General features: G+C 40.6%; 1 protein-coding gene across 1 annotated transcript in view; it reads right to left on the bottom strand.

Annotated features, from left to right (window-relative positions):
* Positions 1 to 24,693, bottom strand: part of LOC134205051 (1,5-anhydro-D-fructose reductase) — a 41,968-nt gene that overhangs the window by 12,474 nt on the left and 4,801 nt on the right. Inside the window, exons 2-3 of the mRNA XM_062679935.1 lie at positions 5,321 to 5,501; positions 5,068 to 5,249 (exon numbers count right to left, since the gene is read on the bottom strand). Of these exons, the coding sequence (XP_062535919.1) occupies positions 5,068 to 5,249; positions 5,321 to 5,501 (363 nt within the window). The remainder of the gene's footprint in view (positions 1 to 5,067; positions 5,250 to 5,320; positions 5,502 to 24,693) is intronic.

The raw sequence follows: 24,693 nt of genomic DNA, 5'->3' as shown, positions 1-24,693 counted from the left end.
TCGATTAAAGTGCTTAATTTTGAGAAATCGAACCTTAGATGCCTTTCGCCATACTGATTTCAGAAAGTTAACTCCTAGTGTGCCGCTGTAATTACGCTCAAAGCAGGCGATTCATTGGTACGGAAAAGGGCAGCAGCGATAAACAAATTTTGTTTACAACTGGGGTGGGTGGAAATGGGGTGTTAAAAATATGCCAGCTGATGCATAATGTTGCCAGACTTGACGAAATGTTTATTTGATATCATAACACATGTTCACGGTGTATCAAATGTATGGGTATTTATCGGTTTAAAATTTTGTATACACCACTTGGAATGTAACAGAAGCTTACATAACATGTTTAAAAATTTATTTCTGGTTTATTTGTTCAATCCGACAAAAAGTCATGATTTTTTCCAAAAAATAAATCTGGCAACGGCGAAGAGATGATTATTTTCTTGTGTATGCACACCTTTGTTTGCGTGTTGACTGGCGTATACGTTGTATTGTTTGGATTGAATGAAGTTGCACCGCGTAGATTTTGAACTCAGTATTTCACATATTGCGCTAGTAAATTTGAGTCTTCCGCATTTTATTGCATTCACAATACGGTCTTCAAATTTGTCTCTCACTTCGATTTTTGGAAAGCAGTTTTCGACAGTTTTTGGACGTTAAGTGAATTGATTGGTAGTCAAGATAGAAGAAAAATGTGAAAGTCGGTTAGTGAATATGTCGATCAACCGTATCAACTAGTTACTACGAGGCACAATGGTCGGATTGGTCAAATTTCACGACATAAATCGATAACTCAATAACTATCGTTGCTAGAGTTTTGACGTCTTCAGAAGAAACGATCTACAAGAAAAGATTTATTTTTAATGTAAGTTGCCATTAGGGTGGCCCTTTTGTGAATTTTTTTGTAAATTTATTTTTTTAACCTTCTGAGGAGATCATATTATTCTACAAAATTTATGGAGAATTTAATTCTAAGCATTTTTGCTTAATAAACATCTATTTTATCTCATAGAGGTAATGTTTTATGACAAAATTACTAAATTTAGATAGGGTGGCTCCGAAAAAAAAATGTTTTTAGCTTCCACTTTCACCAATTCAAAATATTTTCAAAAACTGTCTAAGCATCGCTTCACGGTCTTTGGAAAGCGCATCTTTTGGTTACAAAAGATGGTTGATAGCTTCATTTTCAAGCAGATTATATTAGTTTTTTCATGAAAAAGTGATATTTTTCTGAGAATTCTACTGCAGCTAGTAGCAAATATTAGCAAAAATTTCAATCGTATTCTGAAAGTATACATTTAGACCCATCGAATCCATGATATTTCATTTGTCCATCTTTGTCCACTTTTGTTTGATGATAATATTAGTTTTGTATGAAAAATAAGGAATTTCATGTGAACACTTATACCATCTTTAGGATTTTCCCAATATTCGGTAGGATAAAAGACAGAAACACAGTCTTCGTATAGACTGAACACCTAGACAACGGTCAGGACACATAATACTCAGTGAATCGGTGAAGAATTTTTCGATCAGGAATAGTTCCCTTCTACCGGGGCGGAAATCAAACACACGCTCCATATCACATGCGTCTAGACGATTGACGTTGCTAACCGCACGGCCACAAAGCCCACAAATAATCGTTCTTTATCTTAAATATTTGAATCAACTCGTGTGGAAAAGTAAGTGAAAAAATCATTTTTACATTTTAACCACTGGACCGATTTTCAAGGTATATAAGGTACATAAAATAAATGCTTAAGAGCGCTACTTTTGTGGCAAAAACCGAAACCATAAAATTCAAGTTGACTCGCAGAACAATTCCATTTACGCAGTTTCTAAGTGAGGGTCTCCAATGACTACAAGTGATTCCATGAACATTGATAATCGGTCTAGTAGTTCAAAAATTAGGTTTTGAAAAAATATTTTTTCAAAAATGTTGATTTTTTCGACCACTCTGGATCGAGATTAGTGTATCGGACAAAACAAAAAAAGTGAGTTTATTCATTTTCGAAAAAGAAAGTTTCTACTAAATATTGCGTAAAAGAGAGATATGGTATATGTGTTTTCCATGGAATAACTTATTTTTCATACAAAAATCAATATAATTTTCGAAACAAAAGTGGACAAAGATGGACAAATTAAATACCATGGATTTGATGGGCCTGCATGTATACTTTCAGAATACGATTGAAATTTTTGCTAATATTTGCTATTAGCTGCAGTAGAATGCTCAGAAAAATATCACTTTTTCATGAAAAAACGCTTATAATATGCTTGAAAATGAAGCTACCAACCATCTTATGTAACCAAAAGATCCGCTTTCTAAAGACCGTGAAGCGATGCTTGGATAGTTTTTGAAAATATTTTGAATTGGTGAAAGTGGAAGCTAAAAACTATTTTTTTTTCGGAGCCACCCCACCTATATTTAGTAATTTTGTCATAAAACATTACCTATATGAGATAAAATAAATGTTTATTAAGCAAAAATGCTTAGAATTAAATTCTCTATAACGTTGTAGAATAATATGATCTCCTAACTCAGAAGGTTAAAAAATTGATTTCCAAAAAAAAAATCACAAAAGGGCCACCCTAATGCCAACTTTCACCAAAAATAGACCTTTTCTTGTAGATTATTTCTTCTGAAGACGTCAAAACTCTAGTACCGATAGTTTTCGAGTTATCGATTTATGGCGTGAAATTTGACGAATCCGACCATTGTGCGAGGCCACAAATTTGGTGATCCTTGCCGGGCATCCTTTAGACCTTATGTTCATTTTTCGATTCACCAGATAACCTGACTGTTTTTTCAAATTAATAAACTCCGCATCGGCAAAGGATGGACCGATCAAAACTAATAAATAAGCCCAATGAAACTACGAAAAATCGCTAAAATATTTTGAGCGCGAGTAGTGCCCGCAAAAGTGCTCAGTGAGTATCATGATAGGCATTCAAAGCATGATATGCTTTAACTAGCTAATGACCCGTTTATCTGCATCCTAGTTGATGATCACTATTGCTTTTGATTTTTGATTTTGATTTCGATTTTCAAAAGTTTGGACGAAAATGATGTATTGAACCACATATTATGCATCTCGAGAAAATATAGAATACTGCGGCGTCCTGCTGGCTGCTTCTCAGGTAATCGCATCAGTCACTAAACACGACAGAGTCAATAAAAATCTTACCCACCGTATGCACTTGTCATGATAAACTCTTTCCATGTACTCAGTGACTCCGATTGCCTCTCACTAATACAATCGAGTACTGCTGTCATTTGGCGAAAAGCACGTGGTTTTGTTTTGAGAGGGAAAATTTTCCCTATCTTTTAACCCGGCGGCTATCTTGACGTCTACCTTCGCAGTCGAGCCTGCGAGAGTATGACCGCCGCGAAAGTCTAGAAAAAGATAAGCGCGACAATAATATCAATTATAAGAAAGACGTCATTTGTGAGGTAATAATGCACCGGAAACATGGCAATCATGAATTTACATCCAATCAGATTGTGTGGGTTATTAAACCAATCTCTAGTCTGCCTAACGACTTTCGTTTCCGCAACTTCACGATATAACCCGGAATACAAAAGGAAATATAGCGCAGCGGAATAATCAATAAGAAAGCCTTATGGGCGTATATGCCCCACATGGTCTCAATCTGATTGCTATTCATTTGCATACGGAAACTGGAACACTGAACCCAAACCCAAACATTCGTGACTGGTTTTTCACTTGTCATGATTGTGCCACCGTAAACATTGGAGTTGTTTCGAAAATCGACTTTGCTCCCCATCGCTTATCATTCTGAGCCTCCAGTCATTGTCAACATCCAAGAGTGGTATTCCATCCGTGTTCTTCAAAGACAGTATTGCATAACTTATAGATGCTTCATAGGTTATATTTTGCGGTTATCATTAACGTGATAATAGGATCAGAACTTTGGCTGCCAATATTTTTTCGCAAATCATTATTGCTCCTACAACAGGTATTAATTTAATACTGTATCAACCAGTATGCTTACTTGCAGAACGCCTAATGCTGAATCATTTAAAGCTACGTCAATCTAGTTCAAACTCAATTTAAAAAATGCGAGGCGAAATATTGGAATGATAATGATTCCTGGTTCACCTTAATGGCTGTTACATTTCCATGCCTAGGTCAATGTTCACAAGAACTGTGGATTTTGTACTTGTTTTTTAAATTTTCATACGTTATGTGCTACGGCTCACTTATTCCGGCTGATGATTCTGGGACAAATTTTGTTCTATTGCATGGAAATGCGCGATTTTTTTAAATTTTGAACTATACGAATATTGTTGGTAGGCTGGTAACTACATATCAAATAAAAGACAGCTCACCAATAGTGAAACAGACTATTAGCAAAAACATTAAAAACCTAACTTAAAACTTAAGACTTGAAAGACATTCATTATTACTCCACTATTAAGGAAACAACAACTTGTCGACATGTTGGAACTAATCTGGAATGATCGTTCTAAAATCTCTAGACTCTATAACAGAAACCTCGAATAGGAAATCGTCAAAAATAGTAGTAAGGAACAAAATTCTAAATATTGTGTCGCAAATTTCAGGAATAATTTTTTTGCAATGTATGTCAGTTGTACTCTCTTACGAAATACGGAAAACAACAATCAGCGGCATTCAATAATTAAATTACTCTTTGTTCTATTACCTTTCACATGAATCTCTAGTAAAGCCCGTATGTATTGCAATCGCATTCATAGTGTCTCTTTGTTCAATTCAAACCATTTTGAGGGTAACGAGCGATTCAATTCAACCGAGATGACCCTTCTAATAATGTCGATAATAAACTGATAGACCACGCCCCTTTCCTTCCACACTCTCAGTTGTTTTTCTTTTCCGGTCAATTCTTTTCAATTTCCCCCTATAAAATTTATATTAAGCTTTCGCCTATGCTAAGAACTTAAGGAGATCGTTAATATCTTTTATTTTTCAAAGTTTAGCATTTTATCCAACCTGTGCTTGATAATTTTATGAAACGGAAATCAAATTTTCTAAGTGAAATAAACAATGTTAATTTTTGTTAAATACTTGCCTTCCAAAGCGCCACATGATCGGTTGTTGTCTCCAGCACAATCAAACCATTTTCCACCAGGAACGGGCCGTTAACCTCCGGTAGCGTGAAGGGCACATGTACATGGTACAAATCGACGTACTCCAGCTGAAGATCATTCAACGATTTTTTAAGAAATTTCTCCACCGAGCTGGCTCTTATTCCTGTGTTGGGACCATACCAAACATATAATAAGACATTCAATTATTTCTGACACGATGCCGTCAGCACTTACCATGCGGCGGTAATTTGGTCACAATGAAGAGCTCATCTCGGGTCACCTTTCCTGCATCGATCCACTGTTTCAGCACCTTGCCGATGGTTTTCTCGTTAAGATATACCGGTGCAGTATCGATGTGACGGTAACCGGCTTCCAGGGCTTCGTTGAGCGCTTTCTCCACTTCTTCGTCCGATGCCTAACAGAAATACAATGTGAGAAGGTGAAGAGTTATTAAAATGACAGTCGTGACAGCAACGAAGGTGCAATTAACTAGTCACTCCAAAGAAGCTGTACGAAAATCGCGTATAAATTTTATACTGCTTTCATTAACAGACCACGGTGTGCCTGTGACGGTTATTAACGAAAAAAAATGTCCATCCATTCTGAACTCGCCTTTCGAAAGATATAATATCCAGGCGTCTGCTATGAAAATTTCAAAATATTTCATCTAGGGAATCGAAAGTTATAGCAGTTACAAATTTAATGATTTTTGCGTTCGATATTTCACTAATATGCAACCATATATACCGTGAATTTCCTCCTGATTACATCCAAATAAATTATCATCAAATATGCAATTTGCAACCTCAACCAACTATAACCTAAAACCTATTATTTGAATAATAGAAAAAAATAACAAAAGAATGTTAGAGATAATATTGTTCTAATGTCAATGACAAAATATCACCACAATGACCACAATACAGTATTCAAATTACAGAATTATTGCACTTCAATCTCCTAATCATACCAAAGTGTGAATATTGTCTATGACAGACAAGTAACTACACTCTGTAAGATGATTCTGCTTTTATTAAATATGATAATAGTTGGTAACATAGAATACCGCGCTGAAACAGTTTTGTCTTTCATGGGTACTGGGTAGTTAAAGACTAGTAACCAACATTTAAACAACAATGTGCATGATTTGTTGTCAGTTATACAACCATCATCCAATTCGATTCAAGCAGTGGTACAAAAACGAGTTCCATTTGGAAAAAAAATGGGAAAGGCTAGATCACACGAGGAAAACCGCCTTTTCCGAGAACGGTAGACGGAAAGAGCATATATGCCCCACTTCGGAACGTCTCAACAATTTAACTGACTTGTTGAGCTACGATGCATTTACTTCATAAATTAATGCATTTACTACATAAATTAACTGACACAGGGAATACTAGTATCCGACTTAGAACTAGAAGAGAAAAACCATCGCGTTTCCATAAAGCCAGGTAAGAAAATGAGAGATTTTAGAAGACTGAAACTATTTAAGAAATATTTCACTGTCATGAGACGAGTTTACTACAATTCCATTTAATTCCACCAAATCGTATTCCTTTGCATATACGTTTTTCGACCTCAACTGTAAGGTCGTCTTCAGTGTCTCGTACTTGACTCGACTCAAGTTTGTTGACTTGTAAGGTCAGTGTCTCGACGTGAGTCGAGTCAAGTACGAGACGATCTTACACACTTAATTTTTTAAACCGGGATCTCAGCAAAATGGTCAACTTTTACCAAGATTCGCACAGCTGTGCCCCAGCAAACATGTTTTTTGTCAAAAGTGCTGAAAATCAGCAAATTATTTGCCAAAAATCAGCTAACAAACATCATTTTTGCCGGAATATCAGCTTTTTATTTTGATGGCATACGGCTGTGCGGATTTTTGCCGAGCTGCAGAAATAAAAACTAAGTGTGTATAGTTAAGGTCGAAATACGTATATGTAAAAGTAATACGATTTGGTGGAATTGAATGGAATTGTACTAAACTCGTCTCATGACATCTGACGTCTACAGAATTTGCCTCTGCTTTGGCCTTATCATCGGATGTGGTTCTTCTGCTTGGAGACTTCAATCAACCCGGACTTGTCTGGTCTCTCTCGCACCATGGATATACGTTTCCTGATCCGCTTTCGTCTACAACTACACCTGCTAGTCGCCAACTAGTCGATGGAATTGCTTTTCTTGGACTCAGCCAAATCAATAGGATTTCCAACTTTCAATCAAACATGCTCGACTTGGTGTTTATCAATGATTATTCACTGCATGAATGCACTGTCCTTGAGGCTCCGGACGCCGTTGTGACACTTGACAACTATCATCCTGCGTTGGATATATCTATTGACAACGGATTTAATCTACGTTTCGATGGACCTGTGAGTGACGACCGACTCAATTTTCGCAAAACCGATTTTCAACAGCTCCGACAATGCTTGTCCCGTATTGACTGGAATGTTTTAGACCGCCTGGACATCGAATCAGCTGTAGACCGCTTCAACTGTTTGCTACGTGACTCCGTTTCAGCCACTGTACCGAAGCGAAAGCCTCCGAGGAAACCACCGTGGACTAATGCTCTATTACGCAACCTGAAAAGAGTGCGCGCTAGAGCTCTTCGCGCTTATACTTATCGACGGTGTGCCTTCACTAAACGGAACTTCAACATTGCCAGCAATGATTATCGGCAGTATAATAAACTTCGTTACAAACATTATGTTCATCTCACGCAACAAAATCTCCGACGACACCCTAAGAAGTTTTGGTCTTTCGTGAATTCTAAAAGGAAGGAAACTGGACTGCCATCAAGTGTTTTTCTCGATAACGACATTGCGCTGAATACTGAGGAGAAATGCAGCCTTTTCGCTAAACACTTCTCAAGTGTATTCTCGAGCTATTCGCCTTCTCAGGATGACACTGATAGAGCTGTGAGTGGAGTACCTAGTAATGTAGTGGATGTGGACGTCTTTGATATAGACGTTCAAATGGTTCTGTCAGCGATAAGTCAGATTAAATCATCATTTTCTCCTGGACCTAGCGTTCTTCCATCGGCCGTGCTGAAGAAATGCTCTGATATTCTAGCTGTTCCACTTTGTCTACTATTCAACCTATCACTCCAGCAGAGTAAATTTCCTGTGCAGTGGAAATGCTCTACTATGTTCCCAGTTTTCAAGAAAGGCGACAAACGTGATGTGAAAAACTACCGTGGCATTACATCACTCGGAGTGGAGTCGAAAGTGTTCGAGTCGCTGATGAACGATAGAATGTTCGCTTCCTGCAAAAATTACATCAGCCCCTATCAGCATGGTTTCTTTCCCGGCCGCTCTGTGGAAACGAATCTTACCAGTTTTACTTCGTTTTGCATGGAGAACATGTGTAAAAATTCCAAATAGATGCCGTTTACACCGATCTCAAATCTGCCTTCGACAAAGTTAATCATGACTTGCTGCTTGCAAAACTAGAGAAAATTGGGCTGTTCTTTGTTTTATGCAAATTACTCAGATCATATCTGCTTGGACGCCAAATGTCGGTCAGTATTGGAAACAATTCGTCCGACTGTTTCTCGAACCTTTCTGGAGTTCCACAAGGTAGCACCCTTGGACCATTGCTATTCTCGCTTTTTATAAACGATGTAACCCTTATACTGCAACGTGGAGGTATGCTGCTGTTGTTTGCCGATGACCTTAAAATGTATGTAATTGTCCGAGACCTCACTGACTGCTATCATCTACAGAACCTTCTCGAAATCTTCCATGACTGGTGTACTCGGAATATGATGGTTCTGAGCATTCCGAAGTGCTGTGTCATAAGTTTCCGACGAACGACTAATTTTATCCAGTTTGACTACAGTATTGCTGGTTCTCAACTTCAACGGGTTGATCACGTTAAAGACCTAGGAGTTGTTTTGGATGAAAAGCTTACCCATAGCCGCCACTTCTCAAATACCATCGATAGAGCCAATCGCCAGCTTGGGTTCATGTTTAAAATCTCCAATGAGTTCCAAGATCCGTTGTGTTTCAAAGCACTGTACTGCTCTCTGGTACGCTCAATACTAGAGTTTGCATCTGTTGTTTGGAATCCCTACCAGGCTGTATGGAGTGACCGGTTCGAAGCTGTCCAAAGAAGATTTGTCAGATATGCCTTGCGCCACCTTCCATGGAATGACCCGTTGAACTTGCCTGCTTACGCTGATCGCTGTCGTCTACTCGGGTTGGATACTCTAGCCAAGCGGAGGAATGTGGCTCAGTGTGTCTTCATTGCCAAGCTTTTATTATCTGAATACGATGCTCCTGAGTTGCTGTCGAGGATCAGTTTATACGCACCTGTCCGGACGCTTCGAGCGCGAGCGCTGCTACACGAGGAGCCACAAGCTACTAACTATGCTGCAAACAGTTCCATTGTCGCCATGATCCATCGCTTCAACGAAGTGTCCGATGAATTTGATTTCAACATCTCTACATCCAGATTTCGCTGCCGCTTGCTGAGCCGTCTTTAATGTTTTTATTGTTTGACCACCATTAGATTTAAGAATTTCATGTAGACAACACAGTCCGATGAATAAAAAACAAATACAAATACAAATACAAATGACAATGAAATATTTCTTAAATAGTTTCAGTCTTTTAAAATCTCTCATTTCATTACCTGCCTTTATGGGAATGCGATGGTTTCCCTCTTCTAGTTCTAAGTCGGATACTAGTATTCCCTGTGTCAGTTAATTTATGTAGTAAATGCATTAATTTATGAAGTAAATGCATCGTAGCTCAACAAGTCCGTTAAATTGTTGAGACTTTTCGAAGTGGGGCATATATGCTCTTTCCGTCTACCGTTCTCGGAAAAGGCGGTTTTCCTCGTGTGATTTAGCCCTTCTCATTTTATTCCAAATGGAACTCGTTTTTGTACCACTGCTTGAATCGAACTGGATGATGGTTGTATAACTGCCAAAAAATCATGCACATTGTTGTTTAAATGTTGGTTACTAGTCTTACTAACTACCCAGTACCCATGAAAGACAAAATTGTTTCAGCGCGGTATTCTATGTTACCAACTATTATCATATTTAATAAACGCAGAATCATCATACAGAGTGTAGTTACTTGTCTGTCATAGACAATATTCACACTTTGGTATGATTAGGAGATTGAAGTGCAATAATTCTGTAATTTGAATACTGTATTGTGGTCATTGTGGTGATATTTTGTCATTGACATTAGAACAATATTATCTCTAACATTCTTTTGTTATTTTTTTCTATTATTCAAATAATAGGTTTTAGGTTATTGTTGGTTGAGGTTGCAAATTGCATATTTGATGATAATTTATTTGGATGTAATCAGGAGGAAATTCACGGTATATATGGTTGCATATTAGTGAAATATTGAACGCAAAAATCATTAAATTTGTAACTGCTATAACTTTCGATTCCCTAGATGAAGTATTTTGAAATTTTCATAGCAGACGCCTGGATATTATATCTTTCGAAAGGCGAGTTCAGAATGGATGGACATTTTTTTTTCGTTAATAACCGTCACAGGCACACCGTGAGACGGTTTCGACAAGTTTGTTTTTCAATTGACATAAAAATGGTAATGTCGAAATTAAGCATAGAAGTTCTTAAAACCCATGCCAACGAGTTTTGCAACAAGTTGCACACGCTATTTTTTGCAATGACGAAAAATAGGCTTTAATATGATAAATCTGTACCAAAATGGTACTGTGTGGCAGTGAAACAGCACTTGCCGTTTACTATACAAAGCATATATTCAAATGCTTCTAAACCATCAAAGTAGACCTAACGTGAACCACAACCGATGGTCGCATTATTATTAATCAAAGCAATCTGGCTATACTTCGACAGACATGCAGTGAACCATCAAATGGCATAAGGTGTCCAAAGTGGCTCCCGCTTGCCTACAGTCGGATTTAACTCCACATTTGGCGATCCTGCTGGATGTTTAGAACATTGTAAAAAAAACTAGAATCAAGCAAGCGGGAGCACACATTGGAAAGTTAAGTTGTTTGTTAAGCTAGTGAGAGTGATGTGATCCGCTGAAAAAAAAAAGTTTGTGACAACAATTAAATGGATACATTTGGACTACGGGTGAGTGCATTTGAAATAAATAAATAAATAAGTAATATACGTTGACCTAAAAAAAAAACTGATCAGTTTGATAGCCGTTCAGGCTGTTATCCGATGAAAGAGTAATATGTACAGTTTAACATTTTCTCTTCAATTTTACTTTTCATTGGCATGTGGAGGGTCTTTGCAGTGTGCTCCACCTGTGTTGCTGCTTGATTTGATTCATTTCTGCATCTTATTCGCGTGATTGTGCTTCGGGTTCTTATTTTGACTGAGCATCTCGATGTGTCGAGAGGCGCATGCATAGAAAACTATGAATTCTTCGACTAAATCCTCAATATTGCGCTTCAAGATTTATCTAAAAAAAAATTGGTCCCAAGCACGCGTAAAGCGTCTCATGGTCAACAAATGAAACTTTTCTGATAGTGCTATCAGTCTTGATACCAGAATTAATAAAATGCGTTGGCTAATTCAACTTAGACATGCTTAGCAGTGTTCAGTAAGAATAATTATTGCAAAATTTTAGAATGAGCGTGAGTGGTGCTTGGTGCGACTTAGTGTTGCTAATCTTCGTAAAGAGCGCAAGTGGTACTCGCATTAAGTGCTCAGTACGAGTTATTGTTGCAATTTTTTTTAATGAGCGCGAGTGGTGCTCGCATGAAGTGCTCAGTACGAGTTATTGTTGTAATTTTTGAATGAGCGCGAGTGGTGCTCGCAGATAGTGCTGAATGCGGCTTAGTGTTGCTTATGTTCGTAAAGAGCGCAAGTGGTGCTCGCATAAAATGCTCAGTACGAGTTGTGTTGCATAAAAGTGAAACTTAGGGTTGATAATTTTCGAAAACAAGTGCTTGCTTCGAACTAGAGTTGTAAATTTTTGAATGAGCGTAACATGTCAATCGAGGCCCTTGAAAAACAGTGGTTATTTACTATAATTCCAATATGTACAATATCAAGTGACATGTGGTGTCGCTAAGCGCTTGAATCAATACGATTGTACATATACATCAGTATGCTCGAAGGTGCAATGTGCCTATTCCAAACTTCTAGAAGAAAACAGTATTGATGCAAATTGTAATAAACAGGGTAAGTTGAGAATAGAGATGCAAGGAGATCTCAGTCACGATTTAGTAGCTAATTGGTAAGTATTTGGAATATAATCATGGTAAAAAAAATATATATATTTCGAAAAGTCCTTCAAAATCATATTTTGATTATTATGTGAGTTAAGTTCTGAGGTTGATAATTTGACAAGCTGTATTCTACTTTGTCTCTACAGTGAGAGTATGGTGTGGTGTCAAATATAATTAATGGACAAATGTTTTGGTTTCTTATAGGCATAATAGAGCATTATAAAACAGCAAAGTTTTCAAGTAAAAAAACGAACGACGCTTGAAAAAAATCCTGAGAAGAGGGGAAATGTGTGGCAGTGAAACAGCACTTGCCGTTTACTATACAAAGCAAATATTCAAATGCTTCTAAACCATCAAAGTAGGCCCAATGTGAACCACAACCGATGGTCGCATTATTATTAATCAAAGCAATCGGGCTATATTTCGACAGACATGCAGTGAACCATCAAATGGCATAAGGTGCCCAAAGTGGCTCCCGCTTGCCTACAGTCGGATTAAACTCCACAGGTACAGTCTAACTTATTTCACATTATCATTCTTTCCTATAAATCATGTTGCTGCAGAGAACAATCAGCTTCCATATTATCGTGCCACATTTCATAGCTCGACAAACCATGAAGCGAAGATGAACCTGCCTTTGGAGAATTTTGATGCCATGTCAATCAAACTATTTTATTTAATCTGCAAGGCAGATAATACATTATTTGAACACTCACCCAAGCTAATTAGGCAAAATATAGTCATGTAGCTACTGTTCTTATGTTGGTTTTCCATTATAGCATCCACATGAGTGTTATAATGGATTTTATGCAACCCTTTTGTGTTGCATAATGGTCATTAAAGCATCCATTTAATTGGTATGGAAAAGTAGGCCTCAAGTAGACTCAAACACGAAATGTAAAACCAGTATTATGATCAGGAATTGCAAAATAGTATTTTTTTGCAATTCCTGATCACAATACCTGGTTTACAGTTCGTTTTTGAGTGATAAAACGGCCTAGTTTTCCATATCAACGAAATGGGCGCTTCAATGAACATTATGCAAATCAAATGAGTTGCATAAAACCATTATAGCACTTATTTGGGTGCTATAATGAAAACCTAACATCAAAACAGTAGTTACATGATTACATTTTGCTGAATCAGCTTGGGTAAGTGCTCAAATAGTGTATTCTCTGCGATGTAATAGTTTGATGAACATGACATCAAAATTCTCCAAAAGCAATTTCATTTATCGCTTAATGGCTTGTCGAGCTATGTAATTAGGCACGATAACATGGAATCTGATTGTTCTATGCAGCGATACAATTTATTGGCAAGAATGATCATGTGGATTTAATTAGACTGTACAATTATGGTAGAGATTTATCATTGCAAAAAATAGCGTGTGCAACTCGTTGCAAAACTCGATTTTTTCAGCACTAGTAATATTAACGTACAACTCGTACTAAAAAAGTCATCTTTTTGCAACTAGTTGCACAAACTACTATTTAACTTCCTCGGACGTCTCAAGCCATCCAAACTATCCTTGAGTTCAGGACTTGGAAATCTACAGCTGCAAAAAGACTTTTTTCGTTACTCGAAGGTAGGATTTAGCCGGAAGGGGGCCCCGGGGCCGACAGCTTGTGGGGGACCCAAAATGTGTAAAAAATGTTGGTTTTGGTACATAAGATTCTTGGGGGCCTGGAGCCACGCCCAGTCACCCCCACACCCCCCCCCCTCTAAATATGGCCCTGCTCGAAATGCTTGCCTAGGATGTGGTGAGGTTTGACAGTGGGCCCTGTTAAATTCCTATAAAAAGCTGCATGTATCCTGGAAAACCAATAATTACGAACAATATAAGAGATAATGCGACTCAATATAATCGGTAAAGACCTAGGCGACGAAAAAAGGATCACGATTGGAAGCTTGGAACATGGAACTGCAAGTCGCTAGGTTTCGCAGGTTGTTACAGGTTGATCTACGATGAATTACATCCCCGCAACTTCGACGTCGTGGCCTTGCAGGAGATTTGCTGGAGAGGACAGAAAGTGTGGAAAAGCGGGGCTGCCCACACGAAGGGAGACCCGACGACGAGAAAGAAGCGTTCTACGCACAGCTGGAGCAGACATACGAAGGATGCCCACTGCGGGACGTCAAAATCGTCATCGGTGACATGAACGCACAGGAAGGAAGGGAAGAAATGTATAGACCGGTCATCGGACCGGATAGTCTGCACACCGTATCGAATGACAACGGCCAACGATGCATAAACTTCACAGGCTCCCGCGGAATGGAAGTCCGAAGCACCTTCTTTCCCCGCAAAAATATCCACAAGGCCACATGGAGATCACCTAACCAAGAAACGGAAAACCAAATCGACCACGTTCTAATCGACGGTAAATTCTTGTCCGACATCACGAACGTCCGCACTTACCGCAGTGCTAATATTGAAACCGACCACTACCTCGTTGCAGTATGCCTGCGCTCAAAACTCTCGACGGTGTACAACACGCGTCGAAGTCGGACGCCGCGGCTTAACATTGGGCGGCTACAACTCGGTAGACTAGCCCAAGAATACGCGCAGCAGCTAGAAGTGACACTCCCAACAAAAGACCAGCTAGGCGCAGTGTCTCTTGACGATGGCTGGAAAGATATTCGATCCGCCATTGGTAGCACCGCAACCGCTGCACTTGGCACGGTGCCCCCGGATCAGAGAAACGACTGGTACACGGGAAAAAATCCGGAACCAAAAATTGCCAAAATGAGTCATGATTTCAAGAAAAATGTGTGTTTTTATGTTATGAAAATACACCATGAAAAAAGGTCATGAAATCATGACTCATTTTGCTGTAACGACTGCGACTCCATCGTCTGATCCAGTTTTAATTAAAAATTGAGTGCACATTGAGTGCATGCATTTGAGATCACAGAGATTATGATGAGGTAAGGGAATTGATGATAAATCAATCCTCCAGCCACAAAGTGAAGCAAGAAAATATTGGCGAAAATAATAGATGTTTTAGTTACAAGATAAAGATTGTCGCTATCATCGCTGTCCGGAACATCTTTTGCTGGCGAGGATACGGCGCTAAATGTCAGTGAAGGAAACATCCATACGATTTGACAGTTTCGTGCCCAACACGTTCCGGACAGCAGCACAAAGGGAACCAAAACGACAATCTTTATCTTGTAACTAAAACATCTTTTGGGAAAATATCCAATGGATATATTTACCTACTGCCATTTTTCCTCAAGCTGGTAGAGATCTTGCGTTTAGCACCGGCCGGATGATCATCACGGACGTAAGACAAAACAAATTAGAACACGAAGATCATCGTTTGCAGAAGGTGAACAGCTTCCTGGGTACGTTCAGCGTAGTGTCGTAGTTCTGCGTTGGATTGTGGAAAAGCGTGTACCAATCGCACAGGCGGCGCACACCGCAGGAATTGGTCCGCAGCTGCCAGATTTGATGAGGATGAGTTTTCCAGAAGACTCCAACCACAGTATAGTTCTACGCACTTTTGCACTGTTTTCTGCATACTGTCCCCGATGAAAACCGCGGATGCAAAATTATTAATATTTTCGTCCATAGCAAAATATTTTTGTTGACTAAATCTTATAATTATTGAACTGTCATATTATAAAATTATAACATCTGCAAGGGACGCCTTGACAGAAATGAAATAAAAAAAAAACAATTTGACAAGGTTGCGTAACGCTGATTTAGAATATTTTGACATATTTTCATGACTCTTAGTCATGTTTTCATGACTCTAGGTCATGATTCCATGACTCTGAGTCATGTTTTCACGACTCAGCGTCAGTTTTCATGACTCAACTTCATGATTTCATGACTCAATATCATTAAATTTTATTTATGAAAATGCGGCTAGCATTTTGATAACGCTTCGGGCACATATGAACTTAGCTCAGGAAAAAGTTCTAATGCTAATCGCCGTTTGGGTCATTATATCATGAATTATAGTCATGATATCATGAACCAACCAGTTTTATGAAATCATGACTTATTAGTCATGAATTCGGTTATGGATTTTTACCCGTGTATGACGGCGAATGTGAGCAGTTAGTGGAAAAGAAGAATGCAGCATGGGCCATATTGCTGCAACACCGCACGAGGGAGAACGAGGCACGATATAAACGGGCGCGGAACAGACAAAACTCGATTTTCCGGAGGAAAAAGCGCCAGCAGGAAGATCGAGACCGTGAAGAGACGGAGCAACTGTACCGCGCTAAAAACACACAAAAGTTCTATGAGAACGTAAGGGCCACGTGCCACAGCCTGATATGTGTAAGGACATAAACGGGAACCTTCTTACGAATGACCGTAAGGTGATCCAAAGGTGGCGGCAGCACTACGAACAACACCTGAATGGCGATGTGGTAGACGAAGATGGCGGTATGGTGATGGACCTGTGATAACGCGCGCAGGACATACTTTTACCGGCTCCGGATCTCCAGGTAATTCAGGAGGAGATTGGCCGGCTGAAGAACAACAAAGCCCCTGGAGTTGACCAACTACCAGGAGAGCTATTTAAGCACGGTGTTGAGGCACTGGCTAGAGCGCTGCACTGGGTCATTACCAAGATTTGGGAGGAGGATATTTTGCCGCAGGAGTGGATGGAAGGTGTCGTGTGTCCAATCTACAAAAAGGGCGATAAGCTGGATTGTAGCAACTACCGCGCAATCACATTGCTGAACGCCGCCTACAAGGTACTCTCCCAAATTTTATGTCGTCGACTAGCACCAATTGCAAGTGAGTTAGTGGGGCAGTATCAGGCGGGTTTTATGGGCGAACGCTCTGTCATTGACTAGGTGTTCGCCATTCGCCAAGTACTGCAGAAATGCCGCTAATATAACGTGCCCACACATCATCTATTCATCGACTTCAAAGCCGCATATGATACAAAGATCAGACTGAAGAGGGAAGCTAAGCGGATTGGACTAGTCATCAACACGTCAAAGACGAAGTACATGATAGGAAGAGGTTCAATAGAAGACAATGTGAGCCACCCACCGCGAGTTTGCATCGGTGGTGACGAAATCGAGGTGGTAGAAGAATTTATGTACTTGGGCTCACTGGTGACTGCCGAAAATGATACCAGCAGAGAAATTCGGAGACGCATAGTGGCTGGAAATCGTACGTACTTTGGACTCCGCAAGACATTCCGATCGAATAGAGTTCACCGCCGTACCAAACTGACAATCTACAAAACGCTCATTAGACCCGTAGTCCTCTACGGACACGAGACCTGGACGATGCTCGTGGAGGACTAACACGCACTTGGAGTTTTCGAAAGGAAAGTGTTGCGTACCATCTATGGTGGGGTGCAGATGGCGGACGGTACGTAGAGGAGGCGAATGCACCACGAGTTGCATGAGCTGCTAGGAGAACCATACATCGTTCACACCGCGAAAATCGGACCACTGCGGTGGGCCGGCCACGTAGCCAGAATGTCGGACAGTAACCTGGTGAAAATGGTTCTCGACAACGATCCGACGGGCACAAGAAGGCGAGGTGCGCAGCGGGCAAGGTGGATCGATCAGGTGGAAGATGACTTGCGGACCCTCCGTAGACTGCGTGGTTGGCGACGTGTAGCCATGGACCGAGCCGAATGGAGAAGACTCTTATATACTGCACAGGCCACTTCGGCCTTAGTCTGAATAAATAATAATAATAAGATAGTCAGAAGTTTCCTTGGGTTCGGGACTTGAGATCTACAGTTGCTTAGAAGCTCTTTCCGATACACCAAGCTTCAATATGAATTCAATTATATTCATTACACCTCCCAGGAGGTATTCTAGGTCACTGTCTTTTAGCATAGAATTTAGGATCTTAAGCTTTCAAAGTAGCAATTCTTGTCTCTCAATGTCTCGACACATTGGACGGTTTGGATGACCCGGGATATCCCAAAAACCATGTTATCATATCTTACAGTCTTCTGGAGTATGTTTTGGACATGGTTGAATACATATCCAAGCTTCTACTGGTAAAAAAAAACTAGAGTTGTGGCTTTAGATCACAAGTTCTAAACTCAAGGACAGTTTGGATAACCCATCATATCCCAAAACCATCTTACCATGTATCTTGGTCTTCACGAATATGTTATGAACATATCAGAATACATATGCATGCTTGGAATTACGATAAAAGCTAGAGTCGTGGTTGTAGATCACGTGTTCTGGATTCAAGGACGGTTTGGATGCCCCAGAACTTCCCAAAACCATCTGACCATCTCTTTTGATCTTGAAGAATATGTTATCGATATGGTTGAATACATATCCAAGCTGGAAGCTCACATGGTAACTGTAGATCGCAAGTTCTGGATTCAAGGACACTTATATCGATGATCAAGTACATCCCGAAAAAATATTTTTAAACTTGTATTGTCAGTTCTCCATTATTATTCACGAAAAGAAATGGAACATATCAAATTTATTGGGTAACAGCACTTCGAAAAATTTGGGCCTGGAAGAGTATAGGCTTTCTTTGGATCTCTTTTTGGCGTTGAAATTGAAATATGTGAAGTTATAAAAGCAAAATGTCTTGTGTATCTCTGGAATCCCTGCCATTATTGCTTAGCCAAAGGAAACAGCCCACGAATAACAAAGGGGCTGTCCATATACCACGTGAACAGGTTTTGGCCAGGTTTAGATACCCCCTTCTCCAGGGTGGACGACTGCTCATATGAATTTTCAAAAATTTGTTTGTACCGTGGACATTCGCCATACACCCCCAACCCCCAAAACTGTCCACGTGGTATATGGACAGCCCTAAACTTGTACTAGCTCTTTTCAATCGTTCGTTTTTCCTTTTTATAATGTTTGACACAACGATTTTCAAATGTTACCCACTGTATAAACTTGTTCCCTACTTGATTTTTAATAAAAATAGCAAATACATTGAATGCATGCTAAACTTTGAGAAAATTATATCGCGAAATAAAAATAAATATTCTCCGACATTATCGACGTCAGGACATATCGTGGCGCTAACATCGACTCTGACCACTATCTGGTGATGGTTAAACTGCGCCCAAAACTATCCGTCATCAACAATGTTCGGTACCGACGACCGCCGCGGTACGACCTAGAGCGACTGAAGCAACCTGATGTCGCCACTGCATACGCGCAGCATCTCGAGGCAGCGTTGCCGGAAGAGGGTGAGCTCGATGGGGCCCCTCTTGAGAACTGCTGGAGTACAGTTAAAGCAGCCATTAACGACGCAGCGGAGAACAACGTCGGGTATATGGGTCGAAGTCGACGGAACGATTGGTTCGACGAAGAGTGCAGACAGATTCTGGAGGAGAAGGACGCAGCGCGGGCGGTCGCGCTGCAGCAAGGTACCCGGCAGAACGTGGAACGTTCTAGACGGAAGCGGAGACAGCAGACCCGCCTTTTTCAGGAGAAGAAACGCCGCCTGGAAGAAGCGGAGTGCGAGGAGATGGAACAGCTGTGCCGTTCTCAAGAAACACGCAAGTTCTACCAGAAGCTCAACGCATCCCGCAAAGGCTTTGTGCCGCGAGCCGAAATGTGCCGGGATAAGGATGGGAGCATCTTGATGGACGAACGTGTGGTGATCGAAAGGTGGAAGCAGCACTACGAGGAACATCTGAATGGCGCTGAGAGTACAGGCAGTGAAAGTCAAGGCAGCGGAGGAGATGACTACGTCAGTTCAGCGGACGATGGAAGCCAACCAGCCCCCACCTCGAGGGAAGTTAAAGATGCCATTCAACAGCTAAAGACCAATAAAGCAGCTGGTAAGGATGGTATCGGAGCTGAGCTCATCAAGATGGGCCCGGAAAAGCTGGCCACTTGCCTGCACAAACTGATAGTCAGAATCTGGGAAACCGAACAGCTACCGGAGGAGTGGAAGGAAGGGGTTATATGCCCCATCTACAAGAAAGGCGACAAACTGGAGTGTGAGAACTTTAGAGCGATCACCATCCTTAATGCCGCCTACAAAGTGATATCCCAGATCATCTTCCGTCGTCTGTCACCATTAGTGAACGAGTTCGTGGGAAGTTATCAAGCCGGCTTCGTTGACGGCCGCTCGACAACGGACCAGATCTTTACTGTACGGCAAATCCTTCAAAATGCCGTGAATACCAGGTCCCAACGCACCATCTGTTCGTTGATTTCAAGGCGGCATACGACAGTATAGACCGCGTAGAGCTATGGAAAATTATGGACGAGAACAGCTTCCTGGGAAGCTTACCAGACTGATCAAAGCAACGGTGGATGGTGTGAAAAACTGGGTGAAGATTTCGGGCGAACACTCCAGTTCGTTCGAATCGCGCCGGGGACTAAGACAAGGTGATGGACTTTCGTGCCTGTTGTTCAACATTGCGCTAGAAGGTGTCATGCGGAGAGCCGGGTGTAACAGCCGGGGTACGATTTTCAACAGATCCAGTCAATTTATTTGCTTCGCGGATGACATGGACATTGTCGGCCGAACATTTGCAAAGGTGGCAGAACTGTACACCCGCCTGAAGCGTGAAGCAACAAAAGTTGGACTGGTGGTGAATGCGTCAAAGACAAAGTACATGCTTGTGGGCGGAACCGAGCGCGACAGGGCCCGCCTGGGAAGCAGTGTTACGATAGACGGGGATACCTTCGAGGTGGTCGAGGAATTCGTCTACCTCGGATCCTTGCTAACGGCTGACAACAACGTTAGTCATGAAATACGAAGGCGCATCATCTGTGGAAGTCGGGCCTACTACGGGCTCCAGAAGAAACTGCGGTCGAAAAAGATTCGCCACCGCACCAAATGTGTCATGTACAAGACGTTAATAAGACCGGTAGTCCTCTACGGACATGAAACATGGACAATGCTCGAGGAGGACTTGCAAGCACTCTTAGTATTCGAGAGACGGGTGCTTAGGACCATCTTTGGCGGTGTGCAAGAAGACGGTGTGTGGCGGCGAAGAATGAACCATGAGCTCGCCCAACTCTACGGCGAACCCAGTATCCAGAAGGTAGCTAAAGCCGGAAGGGTACGATGGGCAGGACATGTTGCAAGAATGCCGGACAGCAACCCTGCAAAGATGGTGTTCGCTTCCGATCCGGCAGGTACGAGACGGCGTGGAGCGCAGCGAGCGAGATGGGCAGACCAGGTGCAGAACGACTTGGGGAGCGTGGGGCATATCCGAGGATGGAGAGATGCGGCCTCGAACCGTGCATTGTGGCGTCAAATTGTTGATTCAGTGTTATCTGTTTAGATGTTAACTAAATAAATGAAAATAAAAATGAATGATTTCATTGGCCTTCTTCTTCTTATTGGCATTACATCCCCACACTTGGACAGAGCCGCCTCGCAGCTTAGTGTTAATTAAGCACTTCCACAGTTATTAACTGCGAGGTTTCTAATCCAAGTTACCATTTTTGCATTCGTATATCATGAGGCTAACACGATGATACTTTTATGCCCAGGGAAGTCGAGACAATTTCCATCCAATCCGAAAATTGCCTAGACCGGCACCGGGACTCGAACCCAGCCATCCTCAGCATGGTCTTGCTTTGTAGCCGCGTGTCTTACCGCACGGCTAAGGAGGGCCCCTCATCATTGGCCCCAATCAAAAAATAAGAAAATTTTCATAAAAAAATCAAAATAGCAATAAAGTTGATACAACTTTCCATGAACTTTAAACGCTTTTAAAGAAAATGGCATGTATTTTTTTATGGAAATTTTCCCATTTTTTTATTGCTCAATATTGATTTTTTCGTGGAAAGCTTTTATTTGTTTTGAGCTTGCTTGAGTTTGATTGACTGCCCGTAGTTGCTACTCCATTATGACCAGATCAGCTGTTCTTGCACAGAGAACCAACAGATGTTTTCTTTAGACTAGCACTCATCTTTAATGTACAAGTACTGGTGATCTCATTTGCTAGGTCATACTGGCGCCTGCCACGTCAGAATGCAAGTCAATGTAGGGAAGAGGGAGGAAATGATTATGCAATCACTCGTCCACTGCAAGCCGAATATACCTCTGCACTTGCCACGAGTCCGTACGGAATTTTTGGGTTAGGATACACTATGCCCAGGTTTGACACAACAATTTTCAAATGTTACCCACTGTATAAACTTAATATTAGCAATAAACAATTTAAAAATTTTCCACAAAATTAATATTTTTTTCCAGAAAATATTGAAAATTTTCCTCAAAATAATCAATAAACAGCAAACAAAAAATTAGAAAACTTCCATAATAAAATACTTTCCAATTTAGTTGCTTAGTTGCTGGAGTTGCTCTTCTTGGTATATAGAGAAAGCATATGACAATGTTTGGCGTGAAGGTTTGATTGTAAAATTGATAAATTTCCTCTGTGCATTATTAAACTGATCCAAAATTATTTATTGTTCACTGCAGGTGAACTATCATAACTCGAAATCTAATAGATTACCTGTAAGATCTGGTGTTCCCCAAGGCAGCATACTGGGGTCCATATTGTATAACATTTTTACTTCTGACTTATACCTGATTTACCACCAGGGTGTCAACAATCCTTGTTTGCAGATGACACGGGCCTTTCAGCCAAAGGGCGAAACCTTCGTGCCATTTGTAGTAGATTGCAAAAAAATTGGATATTTTCTCCACTTACTTACAAGAATGGAAAATTCACCCGCATGCTTCCAAAACGCAGCTTATAATTTTCCTACATAAGCCGTCACTTTGAATGGGTTTCCAATTACTTGGTCTAGCGAAGCTACATGTTTAGGACTTCTGCTAGATCAAAAATTAACTTTTAAAAATCGCTTTCAAGCCAAATGTAACAAATATATTAAGTCAGAAAATCAAAACCTTGTCTTAAGAACAAATTTTTGATTTACAAACAAATTTTTAGACCAGCCATGTTCTATGAGAGGAAATGATAATGCAGTTACTCGCCCACTGCAAGCCGAGTATCCCTCTGCACTTGCCATGAATTCATGCGGAACTTTATTGGAATCTATGGGTTAAGTTTCTATAACAGACGTTCGTCTTGGTTAACTGGTTGCCAATGTGAATTGATTTTATTTATAGGAAATGAGCTTTTCTTTCATTTCCAATTCTAACAAATTTTAGAATAGTTAGTTGTAGATATATAGTAGAAGATGGAAACGGAATGCACTCCATTTTCAGTTCTAGCGATTGCTATAACATGAGAAGTAGCATAGGGAAAGATACAACGTACGGGCCTGGGATTGAACCCACGACCTCCTGCGTATGAAGCAGAAGCGAAAACCATATGACACCCAAGTAACTGACCCGTTCTCTTGCCTCACATTAAAAAAAAAAAAGGCAATGAGGCTAGTTTCATGTGCAGAAGTACTATATTATAAATCATATATTTCCTACACATTATGCTGCAGACATGCTGTAAATAAAACACTGTGTTCACAAATCATTTGTACATCGAAATGGTATACGACTAATCGATCGTGACCAGCTATGCAGATTAGGCGCAAATGCAAATTCCTGGACAAGCTGACGCGACTAGTGGGGGTGCCGGATTCGATTCTATGAACAGTTTTGGATAGTGCCCTTGCACTGGCATTAGAGCAATCGTTGGTTGAACATATATTGGTTCAAGAAAAATGTAGATCAATCAATTCTTCTTCATCTTATTGGCTTTACATCCCCCACTGGGAAATTACTGCCTCGCAGCTTAGTGTTCAATTAGAACTTCCACAGTTATTAGTTGCGAGCTTTCTAGGCCAAGTTACCATTTTTTCATTCGTATATCAGCACGATGATACTTTTGACCGGACCGGGAATCGAAACCACCCACCTTCAAATCTATCAATTAACCCATTTCAAATATTATTTAAAACAAAAATAATAATTTGCAGCCAGCAAAACATAAATTAGATGATTATTCAGGAAGTTGACTGAATCCGAGACTATAAAGCTATGTCCATTTAGAATCCGGAATCATTTATTATATTGCAGCGGCACGGAAAGTGGCCGCTGCAAGAATTCTTTTACAGCGGTTTGTCTACCTAGACGCCCACTTGCTGTGGTATAAATTTCACGAAGTTTCGTGCAGCGTGTCAAAAATTATTCCAGATGGAAGCCGAAAGGAGAAAAAAAAGTCTGCACACCCATGTTGATAATCCTGTCATCGACGATGGAACCTACGTCAAAATGGATTTCGGACAGCTTCCTAGCCAAAAATTCTACATGGTGACGGCACGAGGAGTAGTTCCTGCGAAGTTTAAGTTTGCTTTTTGGACAAACTTGCAATAAAAACGGATGATTTTGGCAAGGGATATGCAACTGTGGGGCATAGATCTAAGTGTTTGTGACGAATAAGACGATGGCCTCGAAGCTGTACCAGGAGGAATGTCTCAAAAAACCGCGGTCGACCTTCCATAAAGCCCATAAAGGTCCCGTGAAGTTTTGGCCAAATTTGGCGAGTTGCCAC

This window comes from Armigeres subalbatus, chromosome 1 (genome assembly GCF_024139115.2).
Source record: "Armigeres subalbatus isolate Guangzhou_Male chromosome 1, GZ_Asu_2, whole genome shotgun sequence".
Classification (NCBI taxonomy): Eukaryota; Metazoa; Arthropoda; class Insecta; order Diptera; family Culicidae; genus Armigeres; species Armigeres subalbatus.
The sequence above is the reverse complement of the archived record's forward strand: the minus strand, read 5'-3'. Positions and strand labels throughout refer to the sequence as shown.